The sequence below is a fragment of the Phlebotomus argentipes genome, unplaced genomic scaffold (assembly GCF_947086385.1).
Source record: "Phlebotomus argentipes unplaced genomic scaffold, Phlebotomus argentipes genome assembly contig_5, whole genome shotgun sequence".
Lineage (NCBI taxonomy): Eukaryota > Metazoa > Arthropoda > Insecta > Diptera > Psychodidae > Phlebotomus > Phlebotomus argentipes.
Genome location: NW_026776165.1, coordinates 7,295,048 through 7,308,019, shown reverse-complemented (window position 1 = coordinate 7,308,019; position 12,972 = coordinate 7,295,048). Strand labels below are relative to the sequence as shown.

General features: G+C 42.1%; 1 protein-coding gene across 2 annotated transcripts in view; it reads left to right on the top strand.

The window, feature by feature from the left end:
• The first annotated feature begins 748 nt into the window (after positions 1-748).
• LOC132265997 (protein cortex) overlaps positions 749-12,972 on the top strand; it is a 37,032-nt gene continuing 24,808 nt past the window's right edge. The window contains exon 1 of one of the 2 annotated variants that reach the window (XM_059766813.1): positions 749-1,072. In XM_059766813.1, coding sequence (XP_059622796.1) covers positions 974-1,072 — 99 coding nt within the window. In that variant the 5' untranslated portion in view covers positions 749-973. Of the gene's footprint in view, positions 1,073-1,592; positions 1,676-12,972 lie in introns of those variants that run through there. The other variant, XM_059766814.1, reaches the window with a different exon arrangement.

Below are 12,972 nucleotides of genomic sequence, written 5' to 3'. Positions count from 1 at the left end.
AGCAGTCGAAGATGCTTTGCATACTTGGAATATTTGGTGGGAATCACGAGGTGTAAGAAAGGAGATTTCACGACAGATCACCCTGTGTTGTCTTGAGCGCTTTGATCGCCATCTGTGAGGCTGAGGGGGAAATTTCTGTTGAACACTAACTTAGCGGCATCTATGAAAATCACTTGCGTGCTCAACCTCTTATTCTATCCTAATTTAAGAGGTTGGAATCATGGGAACTTTAAAGTCTGTCAACGATTTGCGAGACTTTCTTCTCTTGAGCAAGAAGAAGATATTTTTCCTCTCTGGATTTTTAAGAGACACACGAGGAGATTCCTTCAAAATTTTTATTAAATAACAAATTTTCAATTTAAACACAGAAATTATATTTAAAACCTTATGAATTTTATTTATTGTTTGTTAGTTTAAACATGAGAAATGATTTTGGGTACACATTTGCCTTCTGAAACTCCTCTCCTGATTTAGGACTACAGTGATTTTTCATACGATCTTGACATGTTCCGAGCACTTGTAGATAATTTATACAGCTTTCCAATGCACCGTAGATGAGGGCAATAGGCCAAGCTGTGCCAGAGATATGAACTTAAGAGTGCTGAAGAGCAGAGAAAATAGTTATCCTCGAATTGCCACTCTCTAAGTCACACCATAAAGATGAGAGAAAAACTCTCTACGATGGACATTGATTCCATTGAGTGAGTTATTGTGAATTTTGTGTTGTAAAATGTATATTTGTAGCCTTTGAATCACACAATCAAACACCATTTTTATACAATTTTTTGCATCATTTGAATTTTACAGTTCTCTTGACAATTCTGGGTGGGTTAAATGCATTTGATTGCAGATCATTTGAGTTAGTTTTAATCGGGAGTTTGAAGCGTTACTGTGCCAGTGTTTCTGCTGTATTTCAAGTGTTTTAGACATTTCTTATTTTTCTCAATAATATTTTAGTGTATTTTGTGTAAAGATGCAGCGCAGCAAAGAATCCGGCGGACCATCGCGTGATAATACAATGCACTTCGCCGTGAAGAGGCGCATGGAGTTGCTCAGGAATGAAGTGGAGACGGTGAGTCCGGATTCCCTAGTTCTGTGCCATCTTTTGGGATTTCCAAGGGCATTACGCGTCCCTCGAGTATCACGCAATTGTCACATGGAAATCCCAAATCAGTGCAGAACATTATTCCCTCAATGCTACGACGGTCCGGAAGTTGTTGGCTGTCCCGGAGGAGTGTTGCAGGAGAGCTCATCAAGTTGGGACTTAGTAGGCCAGTAGTTGAGAAGATCGCCAACACTTCTGGTCCACAAAATCCCAAAATGTCAAGCCCCTGAGCCCGAGGAGTGCATCTGCAAGAGATGAGAGCTTGTGATTATGGCGGATAATGAGGGCGTAATGAAGTGAAAATGTGCGATTTGCCGTCCAAAAGAGGCGTCATTTCCATAAATTGCCACTTGAGCTCGAATGATGACGAGTGGCCATAAAAGAGTGTCACCTCCGCGCTTCTGTTCCGCCGTATCGCTCGCGCATCTCGTCCGTCAATTCTCCACGCAAAGCGAGGGAGAGATGATGCCTTGACTGCCATTCACTGCGAAAGAGACACAACATTATGTACACTTGCTGATCAAGAGTCAAATGAAGGAAGCTGATAAAGGGCGTCTCAGTGGGGAAAAGGTGTGTCCTTCTAATCCTTCTTTCACGCACGCATTGATGATAATTGTGAAAAATTCCCACATAAATTAATTCAATACTTTGTGCCTTATAAATTAAATATCACAAGTTCTGATTAGCAATGATTTTTCTGATGAACACAAAGCATGAAAAAAAGCTCAAAATGCATGAGATTTATTTTTAGAAATATGTGTATTAATGTGATATTTTTTGCCGAATTAATTATGCGCGTCGCTAAGACAATAATTCTGCAACAAACTTGCAGAATTAATTGAATTGCAGAATCATAAATTTGCGGCGTTGCGTTATTTATTGAGTCACACAGTTGGCATATTTAAGGACTTTTTGCCCAGTGATTGAATAATATTTCATGCTTGTCATAAATATGCAAAAATTCAGTGGCTCATGCAAATAGCAAATTTCATATCAATCAGCCGACAGATTGGCAAAGAAGTTCTTTTATTCATCGATGCAAAACACCCAATTCTCTGTCCACTTGTGACGCCTTCTTCCATTCAATGTTTATGGAGCGCGATGTTATGGGGCCGTTTCGATTGTCTCCCCCATTGCGAAGTGACTTGTCGCTCTGGTCTGTTATGTTGAGATGATGAGCATAAATTGCAGCAGCGCGCTTGGCGAAGACAAAGTTTAAGGAATGTGCGCGAATGTTAATTGTGAGCCAGAAGGTGTATTTAATGGTCTGAAATGAGATCATCCTGCGGGGGATTTTCAAGGAAAGCGCCGATATTTTAGCATAAAAGCAATTAATTGATCCTCACCCTCAAGAAGGCCTCAACATTGTATGAACGAAGTGCATCAATTGGCGCTGCACAATGGCTGACGAAGAGGCGCATTATTATACACAGTGTGCTAATAATGAAGAACTTCTTATCGGTGAATTGTCATCTCGCGTCATCTCATGAAGTTCATCATTTATAGATCGACAGCTAGCGTGCAATCTCTCATTTATCATTCACTAAAACGTGTTTCCCGGCCGATCACTCTGCGCTCACCGTTGGGGAATCGCGCGCGGGCGCGAAATGGGGGAAGATCATATTTTATCCTCGGGAGAAATGCGATCGCATTTCCTCTTTGTTCCGCGCGCATAAGTCCATGTGAAAAATGATCCCACTATCTCAGGTGACGATCGCGCAGATCAATCGCCAGTTCGTCCCTGTTAATGCGAGTGATCCTCGCGAGTGAAGAGCGGAGAAATCACATAATGTGACGCTTAAATAGATGGATAAGTGCACAATGAAGGCGCATAATGATATTCATAATCAGGTGGAATTCGCGATCAAGCGCGATCGTGAATTGATCGGTCAAGCGGATATTTATTTATATGTCTCGCGAGATCCCGGTGATTGGCGACAAGGAGTGGACAGTTGAAGAGACATACAAGAACAAATTCCGCAATTTTTATACACCTCTCTTCGCTGCGCAGCCCATTCAGCGGCGTCACGGCCAATTGTCTCCGCGGCATCTGCGTGACCAAATGTCCCCAAACGCAATCTCATATCGTGTGAACAGCGTCCGAAATGCGAAAGATTGACCGCGCGCGCATTTCTTTTTATGCGCGCTCTCACCAAGCCATCAAGACTCGAACATCAAATATAAATATTGTCCTTTCGCGATCGTAAATTAATTGGGTGCTTTTCTTGCTCTGCCGATGCGAATGCGCGCATAAAAATGCTAATTCACACCGCTTGTCGCCCTTCATGACTGCTCCGTGACGAATTAATTTCCCAGATAGTTTGACATTAAAAATTCACTGGGAGATGAGACAAGACGACACTGGGTGACTTTGAGTGCCGCGCAGCGGGGCGTCTTGGCCGCTGAGCCATAAGAAGACGGTGCATCGCGAGGGGTGATTAATTTGCAGGAAAGCGGACACATTTTATCACTATTATTGCCTACAAATCACTATCAATTAAGTACGTGTGATGATACACAGAGGAAAATGTTATATTATCGTGTCTTCCTGTGTTTGTTTTACTTGGAAAAACAAATCTCACAACGATGATGTTTCGATCAACCAGACTTTAGTCTCTTAAATAAGTCTTCGCTTATTAAGTGACTGCAAAATTGGGAATATAATTTAGTTCAAAAGTTGATTGATGAAGTTCTTAAGTGATTTTGTTTACTTCTGTCTTCAGAGTCGAAATACTTTATCTATCGTTTTACGATTGTGATTGCTTGTACTGCGTTCCCTTCACTTTTGCGCTTGGTTCGATTGTCTCTGTTTCTTCTCTTGATCCATTGAAGGGTTTTCCGGAGGGTCAGAATGATATCTTCATTGTCAGAGTTCCATTTTGGAATGCCTGCAAGTCTATGCAATCCTTGCCACGATCTCTCTCTCTCTCTCTCTCTGCCCAGGAACCGTGAAGACCTCAATAGCGCTGTCTGCAGATGCGATCGGGGCAAAGTGTCGAGTGTGACAAGTAATTTCTCTGGGCGAGTGTGAAATATTGAATAATGCAGCTTCCACAGCCAGACAACGGTTACCACGCGGGTCAGGCGCACAAATGTGCTCTCCGCCGAAAAGCTCTCTCTCCTTCTCTCGACTGTCTCGCACAACAATGCTTTATTATATGATATGCGCCCCAGCGTTGTGGGCGGGTGTCGTTTCAGCGAATGGAAGTTGTAATTCTTCATTCCGCGCTCGCGCGGTTTCGCTGCACGCGCTTGACTTCACAATGAGGCTGCCTTTTAGTGCATTTTCGCCGGGGCGCGCGCGCAGATAAGTTCTGCCATCCGCGGCATTTTTATTTTCGACGCTGTGCCGCTGAATCAAATTCACTTTGGCTAATGGGACGCTCTGGCATGCAATTAAAATGCCTTAATTGTGTTCGTCCTGTTTCGGATGAAATTGCGCATTTGCGCGAAACAAACGCGCAAAAGGGTTAAATCATATGAATTAGGAGAAAACACACATTTTTTTGACTTAATTGATTATCGCATTCGCTGACCAATTTACAATTACATGAATTCTTCGCATATTGAATTTCTCTCCCATTTTCTGGACTGCCAGAAGATACGATCATTTGGCGAAAAGAGCGCACTCAATGCGCCCAAAGAGACAATAATATTCTGTGCGCGCGCGCGAGTGCAAAACTGTCAAGATCCAATAGTGAGATTTTCTCCATTTGTACAAATACGAAAATTATAATAACAATTTTTAGCACTGAAAATGGCTGTTGGCGCTCCAACTTGCCCCATATCCGCGAGCATCTATCGGGACTGTCGCGTCCGTGGGCGGAACATTGGTTTAAATTTCTCGTTGAATTAATTTTCATGCCCATGCCATGATATGCAAATGCAGAGGCACAGAGGGTCAAATTAATTAAATGGAAAGGCATGAGCCTCCCTCTGATCGGAGGGCGAGCTTTTGGGTTCGTGAGAAAGTAGTTGTTATTGAGGAGGAAAGGAGTAGTTTTCAAGAGTCGCAAACGTTACTTATGATTAGGAAAATGACTATTTTTTGCACTAAATGTGACAATTTTGATCACACTTTCAAATATATTCAAAAATGTCGCCTATAAACTTGAAAAAAAATGTTATTTTGTTGGTTTCTGATTAATTTATTAGCCAAATAACTCAATTTTCTTAAGATTTCTCTAATGAAAGCTCTCCTCTCAATGTATGTTTCGACATTGCAAGAAGTGGAGGCAGTTCTGGAACTGTTAGGAATTTTTCATACACACTAATTATAGAAGTTTTGGAGCCAATTCACCACGCGGCAGACTTCCTACTCGCGCGCAATTGACTCCCATGATCGATTGATCGCGAATGTTTGAGAGCCAGCAAAGTATCTGTGAATTGCAATTTTTCAATTTTCCGCTCGCCATACAAAATTGTTCCGCATCTTGAAAATTTGCTCGCAGGCGATCTATCTTTTTGATTCATACCACCATACAAATTGTATATCGCGCGATGATAATTTCTTGCCATGGCCCGCGAGAGGCGAATGGCGAAAGAACAACGGCGCAGAAGGAAAAGAATTCACCATATCGACGCCAAGAGCATGTTGTACATCTTGTACTTGTTCACTTTTTGCTTTAAATCGCGCTCTCTTGGGATACACACCGGCGAGATAACGAAATGAAATTATATCGGAGCGATGGATTAAATTCATATAATGTGGAAAGTGAGTTTGATGCCTTTTTTTCCTCATCGCCGCCTCTCAACAATGCACCAAGAGTGAGAAAGAGAGAAAGGGAGAGATGAAAGGGAAAGAGAGTGTGAGTGCTGAGTAACAATGTTGTAATAAATATCTCTGAAAATAGGAATGAAGATGAGAGATAAGCAGAGCCATGCGATTATTACAGTTGGTTTCTTGTGGCAGAAAGAAGTTCTCAACAGGGGAAAGTGGGGCTAATTTGGTGGTCTTGCAAGAACTCTTCAATGCTCTTTAAACGTCCTTTTTGAACGGCCAAATTTGAGCTTATATCATTTTACAGTCTTAAGAAACTGTTATGATAGCATAGCTTTTGACTGCACTTGTTGTATCGGTTTTGCGTTCTCTCCTATCGACATACATATCATCGAAACTGATCGCTTCTCATCACTCAAGAGAGCAAACAATGCGCGCCTCCTCGTCAAGTGCGCCTCCAGCCAATTAAGTTCTTAGCACACGTCAAGTTGGGCACTTTTTCAAATCTCTAATAAGCCATTTCTGGGCGCCTTCGGGAATAAATACCTCTCGCGCGCGCATGAAATGAAGTGATCTGTTTTTTTTTATTTCAACGGACACACCTCAACATATATACATTTTGGGCTGAAGTGAGAGAGCCCATTTGACAGTGAAAGAAATACTTTCAGCCTCCTTTCAGCGCGCTGGCATAATTCAATTAATATCTCACCTATTGTAATGGTCATAATTTATATTTCGCCGTCTGGGAGCCAATTTGCTGAGGAGCGCATTCTGTGCAGCCCTAATGAACGCTCGGCTGGAAGAGAGAGAGAATGAGATATTAGTGGTTGGGGAAAAATAATGCTAAATAGGGTATAAATTCCATAAAGTGCTAGTTATAGTGACAGGCAACGTGCAACTTGCATCTAACAATATGGTCGCGTCCACGAAAGTTATAAATTACCGGTGGCGGTAGCATTTGGACGCGCAGAGCTCGCTTGATTGCCACAGATGCCCTCGTCCGTTGCAGAATCTCGCCCGCGTGCTCTACCGGTCAATTTTCCGCAACCTCTGCGCAATTTTCGATGAAAAGGGGAAGCATTTCAGGCCATATCGCGCGGGCTTGTTGAGTTAATTGACCCGATAATTGCACGATTGATTGCTCTATCGCGGAAAATCACATGAACATTGGAGTACAAGATCTGACAGTGATTAGTCAAAAATGTGTGTGATTCACGAGGTGATCGCAATTTGAGTGCTGCCGTGCGGAATGTGAGCAATGTCTTCTGCGTTGAATTTTTCCACCCAGCAAAAGTCCTTGTACCAATTAATTATCGTCTATTTGTCATAACTGATATATGGAGTTGGCTGTGAAATCAATTTTTTGCCATTGGCAACATACTTCAATTATGCAGTCATCTCTCAACACGATTGTGAGCTGTCGTGTGTGCAATATAGCCTCAGCGTCTTGACTTTGTATAGCCCAGCAATTTATATAGGTTGAGGAAATGCATTTTGGCGGACGCAGTATAAATGATAGAGTCTCACAGTGTTGTGTATAAAATTGACAATAAAAGTCGATGTAAATATTGCCTCTATTTTCAATTGCATTTCCACTCGGCGGCGGTCATTTTATGGCCTCTTTCCGCGCGCGCAAGAGTGGACGGCGCGAGAGAGAAGCGAAGAAGCCAATAAATCAATTGATACAAATTCAATATAATTTTCTCCACCCCAATATCGCACTTCGCTCCGCCAAGGGTATGAATCGGAGGGGAGGAAGACGGTGATTTTCAATGGAAAACACGTGTTGCGGCTTTCCCGCTTCCCCATGGCCTCTCCCACACCATCGCGATACTGCGGCGGAGCGTTTAGCCGCACAATTATGTATAACATTGCATATATTAGGAGGTGGGCGCGTGGGCGGTATGATTTATTGCGGCAGCATGTGCTTCAGCGCTCCGGCTGAAGAAACCATCAATATCTAGATTAAAAGTCATAGAGACAGAGAGTCTCACTCTATCACACGAGCGCAAGACCAATTCGCGTCTGCACGGAATTTGTGCACGAGCGATAAAATCAAATATGTGGACATTACACTAAATTATAACGACACCATGTAATCGCCATCTCTTGATCTCAATACGCCGGAGCAGTGCTGCGTACAAAGAAGTGTTGCGGCGGGGCATCAAAATCGGTAGACGATGATCTTGGAATGGTGTAATATTGGAGAATATGGATCGTCATTCATTCAGCAGTTTCTCAGAAAAAGCAGGGCAAAAGAAGGAGGCAAAGTGACTGTGCAATGATTTTTATTAACAATATATAGTAAGCGAGAGTGAATTTTAGCACTGCTTTTCCATTAGTCCCACTTGTGGTGTCCTTAATTTATTAACACTCATGTGAAAGTCAGCAGAATAGTGCAGATAGTGAGGCAGAGCTTGATGACCTGGACAAACATCGCCAAATTAATGTCATACATTCCAGCTGCTTTGATTCTGAAAGGCCTCTGCGTCGCGCACATCATCATCAAGAGCCTTTTCTGGCCGCCAACGCTCAAATCATACCATCTTGTCAGGTAGAGATCGGTGAAAAGTCTCTCTGATTTCCCTGTGAAAACCTCACCAAGGACACAAAGAATGGCAAAGCGAAGTACAACAGTTGCAAAGAATGGTAAAAGAGCGATATTTTGAGTTTTGCCAAAGACGGAAAAGAACAGCGCCATGAGGGCAACATTGAGAGCAAAGTAGAGGGTGAAAAGCTGATTATAAGCAATTAAATACTTATCAAGCATAGTGATAAGCTCGACGTGAAGTTTATGAATTGTTCTGAGAAAGCCGTCTTCCTTTGAATAGTCAAATTTTGATGAATCCAAGTGTCTTATCACATCGTCTAGGATGTCTTCTGTCGCGAACAAGTAAAACGCCACGATTATAAGAATATAGTCGGATAGTGCGCATGCTGTTGTGGAAAATACTTCGCAGAATGCCAAATTGATGTGATGCATGAAATTTGATCCATCAAGTTTTGGCTTCATTCCAGGAATTGTCATGACAGTTTTCCCCGTGAAAATAAGATAAATCACAAAACTGCCAAATGCCGTGTGGTAAGTAAACATGATAAATCTGCAAGAAGAGAAATTCACGAAATCATTTCACTGGATAAACAATCATTTTGCTTTCTCACTTGAGAAGTTTCTTTGCAATGAAAGCACTTTTCTCTAGATGAACTCTTGCAGAAGCCGTGAAGACTTCAAACACATGATTGCGATGAAGATTTCCGATCCACTGCAAGATGTCTTGGAAATTTTCATCGAGATACAAAGCACATTTCACACTGATAAAGATTTGGGGAAATGCCACGGAAATACTGCCGCTCATTACGAGTTCCAAGAAGGTGGCATTTGGATTGAAGAGGGCGAGAAGGCAACAAACAATGCTATACGTGTAAAGTGTAAATTGGAAAACTTTTCCGAATCCTCGAAACAAATATTCATCGAGAAAGGAAAGGGAGAGAACTTTCAGAATAGTTTTAACGTTTCGTCTGAAGACGACAAACTCCGCGTAACTCTCAATAAAGTTGTTCATGGCGAACTGTTTCACCACTGCTGGAAAATTTCTTTGCGCCTTTGGGGTTTTAAAGGAGGAAAATGATTATATTGCAAAAGTGTGCGAAATCTCACATGAATTATTTACACATTGATTGATCAAAATTATAAGTTTACTGAATTCATGTCAATCACGATGTCAATGTGAAATTCAAGACATTTTCTGGACTAAACTAGACTAAGAAATGCATAATTAATTCATAGCAAGAAGGCGGTGAAATGTGAGGGAATCACATGGAAAGTGCAGACAAGTGAATTTTACTATTTGACATTTTCCACTTGTCCTTGAGACGACAATTGATTTCCTCTATTTTATCTCAAGTGCAAGCAAAGTAAATTTAAAGCAAATCCTCTAGTTTGCAGCCAACTCACAATGGAGCAGAGAACAAGATTCTCCACATCGATGGTGTTGTTGGTTTTTTGCTCACATCGCCAATTGTTGGAAGAAATTGCAGGCGGTGAAAAACTTGAATAGTGGCATCGCGTCTCTAGCAAGTGATCAATTTGTATGGTAATATTTTGCAATCATCTTCCCAATGGTGACTCTTTTTTTTCTCTCCCCATCGACAATCTGGAGCGCGACAGTATGGTGAAAAGCAAAAGAAAAATTGCAGCATATCATGCGAAATTGCCATCATTACATCGCATTTCTGAATGAGGAGAGATAATGCTGTCTCGGCCGGTCACAAAGTGGCGGTGTTTTATGGGCCTCTTGCTCTCCGCCGTGGATGGACGCGGATTGTGGGGCGGAAGAGGTGGAGATTGATTGTTTTATGAACTTAAAACATAAGGAGGAGGCGCATTATCGCCGTCAAATATAAAGCAGGAATTTATCTTTTGCCACAAATACTCTCCGCACTCGTTTTATCCACATTTTTGCTTGTTCAACTGCTGATCAAGTGCGCGGCTCCTGACGGCATTGATCATGAATGATTGTGGCCGCCAGTGTCTTATATTTTCACTCCATTCTTCAGCCACACGGACGCGCGGTGTTGAGGGAAAAGCTCGCGCTGGAGCAATGCAGGAAAGCCGCGCGCACATTCGCTCCAAATTATATACTTCCCAAGCCAAGAAGGCAGCATTTTCGCATTCGAGCGAAAGTCGATAGACTGTTTGATGATTGTGATTCAACTTGTTTGCAATTGGCCACTTTTGAGGAATGGCAATAGAGGTAAAAAATTGACGGTTATTTCATATTCCATATGTTCAAAAGACTTTTTCACCCATGATATATTGATTGGTTGCTCTTTAGAGAGCGATCGCCTGAGAATTTATTAACAAATAATACCTTGACCGCAACGTGATCGCATGATTGGCAATTGGCTGGGGGAGGAGAAGTGGCATATCTCCATTCTGGAATCCACCTGGACCACAATGAGCTGACTTATTGGTACATTTTTTGTTGCTCCGCCGCGGCATTCCACACACTTGTGCAGCTGATTCTGATGGCCAGCTCGTGGGGAATCTCTGGGGCGCAGAGACACAGAGAGTTCAGGAAATGTTTCTGGACTTGTGCAGCCAAAGAGCTTCGTGGTGTGTATAACTTAATTGTACAAGAGCGCCGTTCGGAGAGGGCAGCGCAGAGAGGCGCGCATACGAGATATGGAAAGATCAGTGATCTGCTCATGGAATATGGCTCTCTTTCGCTGATCTTCTGTCGATGTCTGTTGTGGTTGAAAATCAACAGGAGGCGAAGTCTCGGGTTAAATGATTTATTTCACTGGAGATGGTATCAATTATTGGTCTTCGAATGTTTTCGATTTGTTATATATGTTCCCCTCTAAAAGGTGCACACAAAACACCGCTCGCGCCGCGTTGAACTACTTCAATATTTATTCCTTCTTCACCTCTTCACCATCCACCCCAAGACACCCAATCTATGGGCCTTTTTATCCCACCTCCGAGCATTCACACAACTTCTCGCCGCAGAAATTGTGATCATATTCACGGTGCGGCACAGAGAGTCATCAATGACCAGATGATTGTTGTATAATTTTATTGGTTTAAAGCCACATAATCGATTTTCAGCGAATAAATAACAAGTGTTGATGCCTTTAGACAGCTTTTCTGTGTCATGCGGCTCAGCAAATCATTGATGTTTTACATAATTTTGATGCTTTTCTCAGCCTATTACTTATGCATGCCACACATTGAGGTGAAAATATGTTTGTGACGCACTAAACACATCATTCTGGAATCTAACACTTGAGCCACTTAAGTATAATGAAAAAAAATATCTTGTAAACTAATTTTAATAGGAAGTTTCCATCGGTTTAAAGACACAGTTTATCATTGAGTGTTACGTAGAATTTAGCGTTTTGAGACAAAACGTTGAGACTATTGTGAAAACTCTCTTCATTCTCAACAATTATTTGTTTCCAGGATTCAGATTGCAATTTAGGCATTAATTCTACTACATAAACTTGTTCACAGTATGAAAACCACGATAGATTTTAGAACTCCTTTCTTGACATTTATTTACTTAATAGTTTGCCTTCATTCTTCTCTCTGAATGAGCGAAATTGATCTCGAAGGAAGTTCTCTCGAGTGTTGAAGTTTTGAGTGATTTAGATTGTCCGGCGGAGATTCAATTGGAAAGCCGCAGCGAAAAGCTCCTTAATTGATGCCATTGTGTTGGCACCTGAGCAGATCCGTGAAATTGACTCCAATCAATCACGCTCAAGTCGCACACAATTGGTGACAATGATATGACAGTGTCGGCGAAAAAGTTGGCGAAATTAGCGGGAAATGTGAGAGTGAAATATGATGAAGAAGGCGGGAAGGATGTGTGACGCGTAAGACGTGATTTTGATACGATTGTCGTCAACCTTAATTGGCATCTGACTTTTTGTCGCGGTTCCATTTGTCCGCGCCATAGAGATTGGAATGTTTCACGCCTGAATGGAGAGAGAAAGAGAGGCAGATATTTCCGTCCACGAGGAGAGTGAGAGATGCATAGAACAATGATGGGCAGAAGAAAATTGAATTCCTTTCGGTATATGACATTACCCGTAATGACTCACTTAAGACGCAAAGTCATAATGATGGGAAAATATCTTTCAATCCATTCTCAAATGTTTTACAACTCCGCGATGGTCAATCGGAGGAAATTAGCAATATTGCGATGCGATGGAAAATGAAGAAATTCTATTAGGAATTCACTCATTAAGTAGGTTTATTGCTCAATCAATTCAAACTGCGCCGGTGAGAATATCGATTAGCGTATGGTTTCTTTTGTCGGTGCTGTGATCGCATATGGGGCGATTGGTGGAACTCCTCTCATCATTTTCACCACCTCACCAGTGACAATCGCGCTTTTATTGTCTCAGCTCGCGCCCTCCCGCGCGCAGCATGCAATGCATTATACAGTCAATTGCAATTCTCATGTACTAACTATAATTAAATTGCACATTGTCATTTGTCGGGCGCGAGCTGACCGTTGACATTTCGTGGTGTATAAATTGCAGAAGTTATTCACGATTCTCTCCTTCCTCCAAAAGCAATTTCACGAGACGTGTGGGTAATTTCACCAAGTGGAACTTGTCGCTCCGTGCGAATTATCGT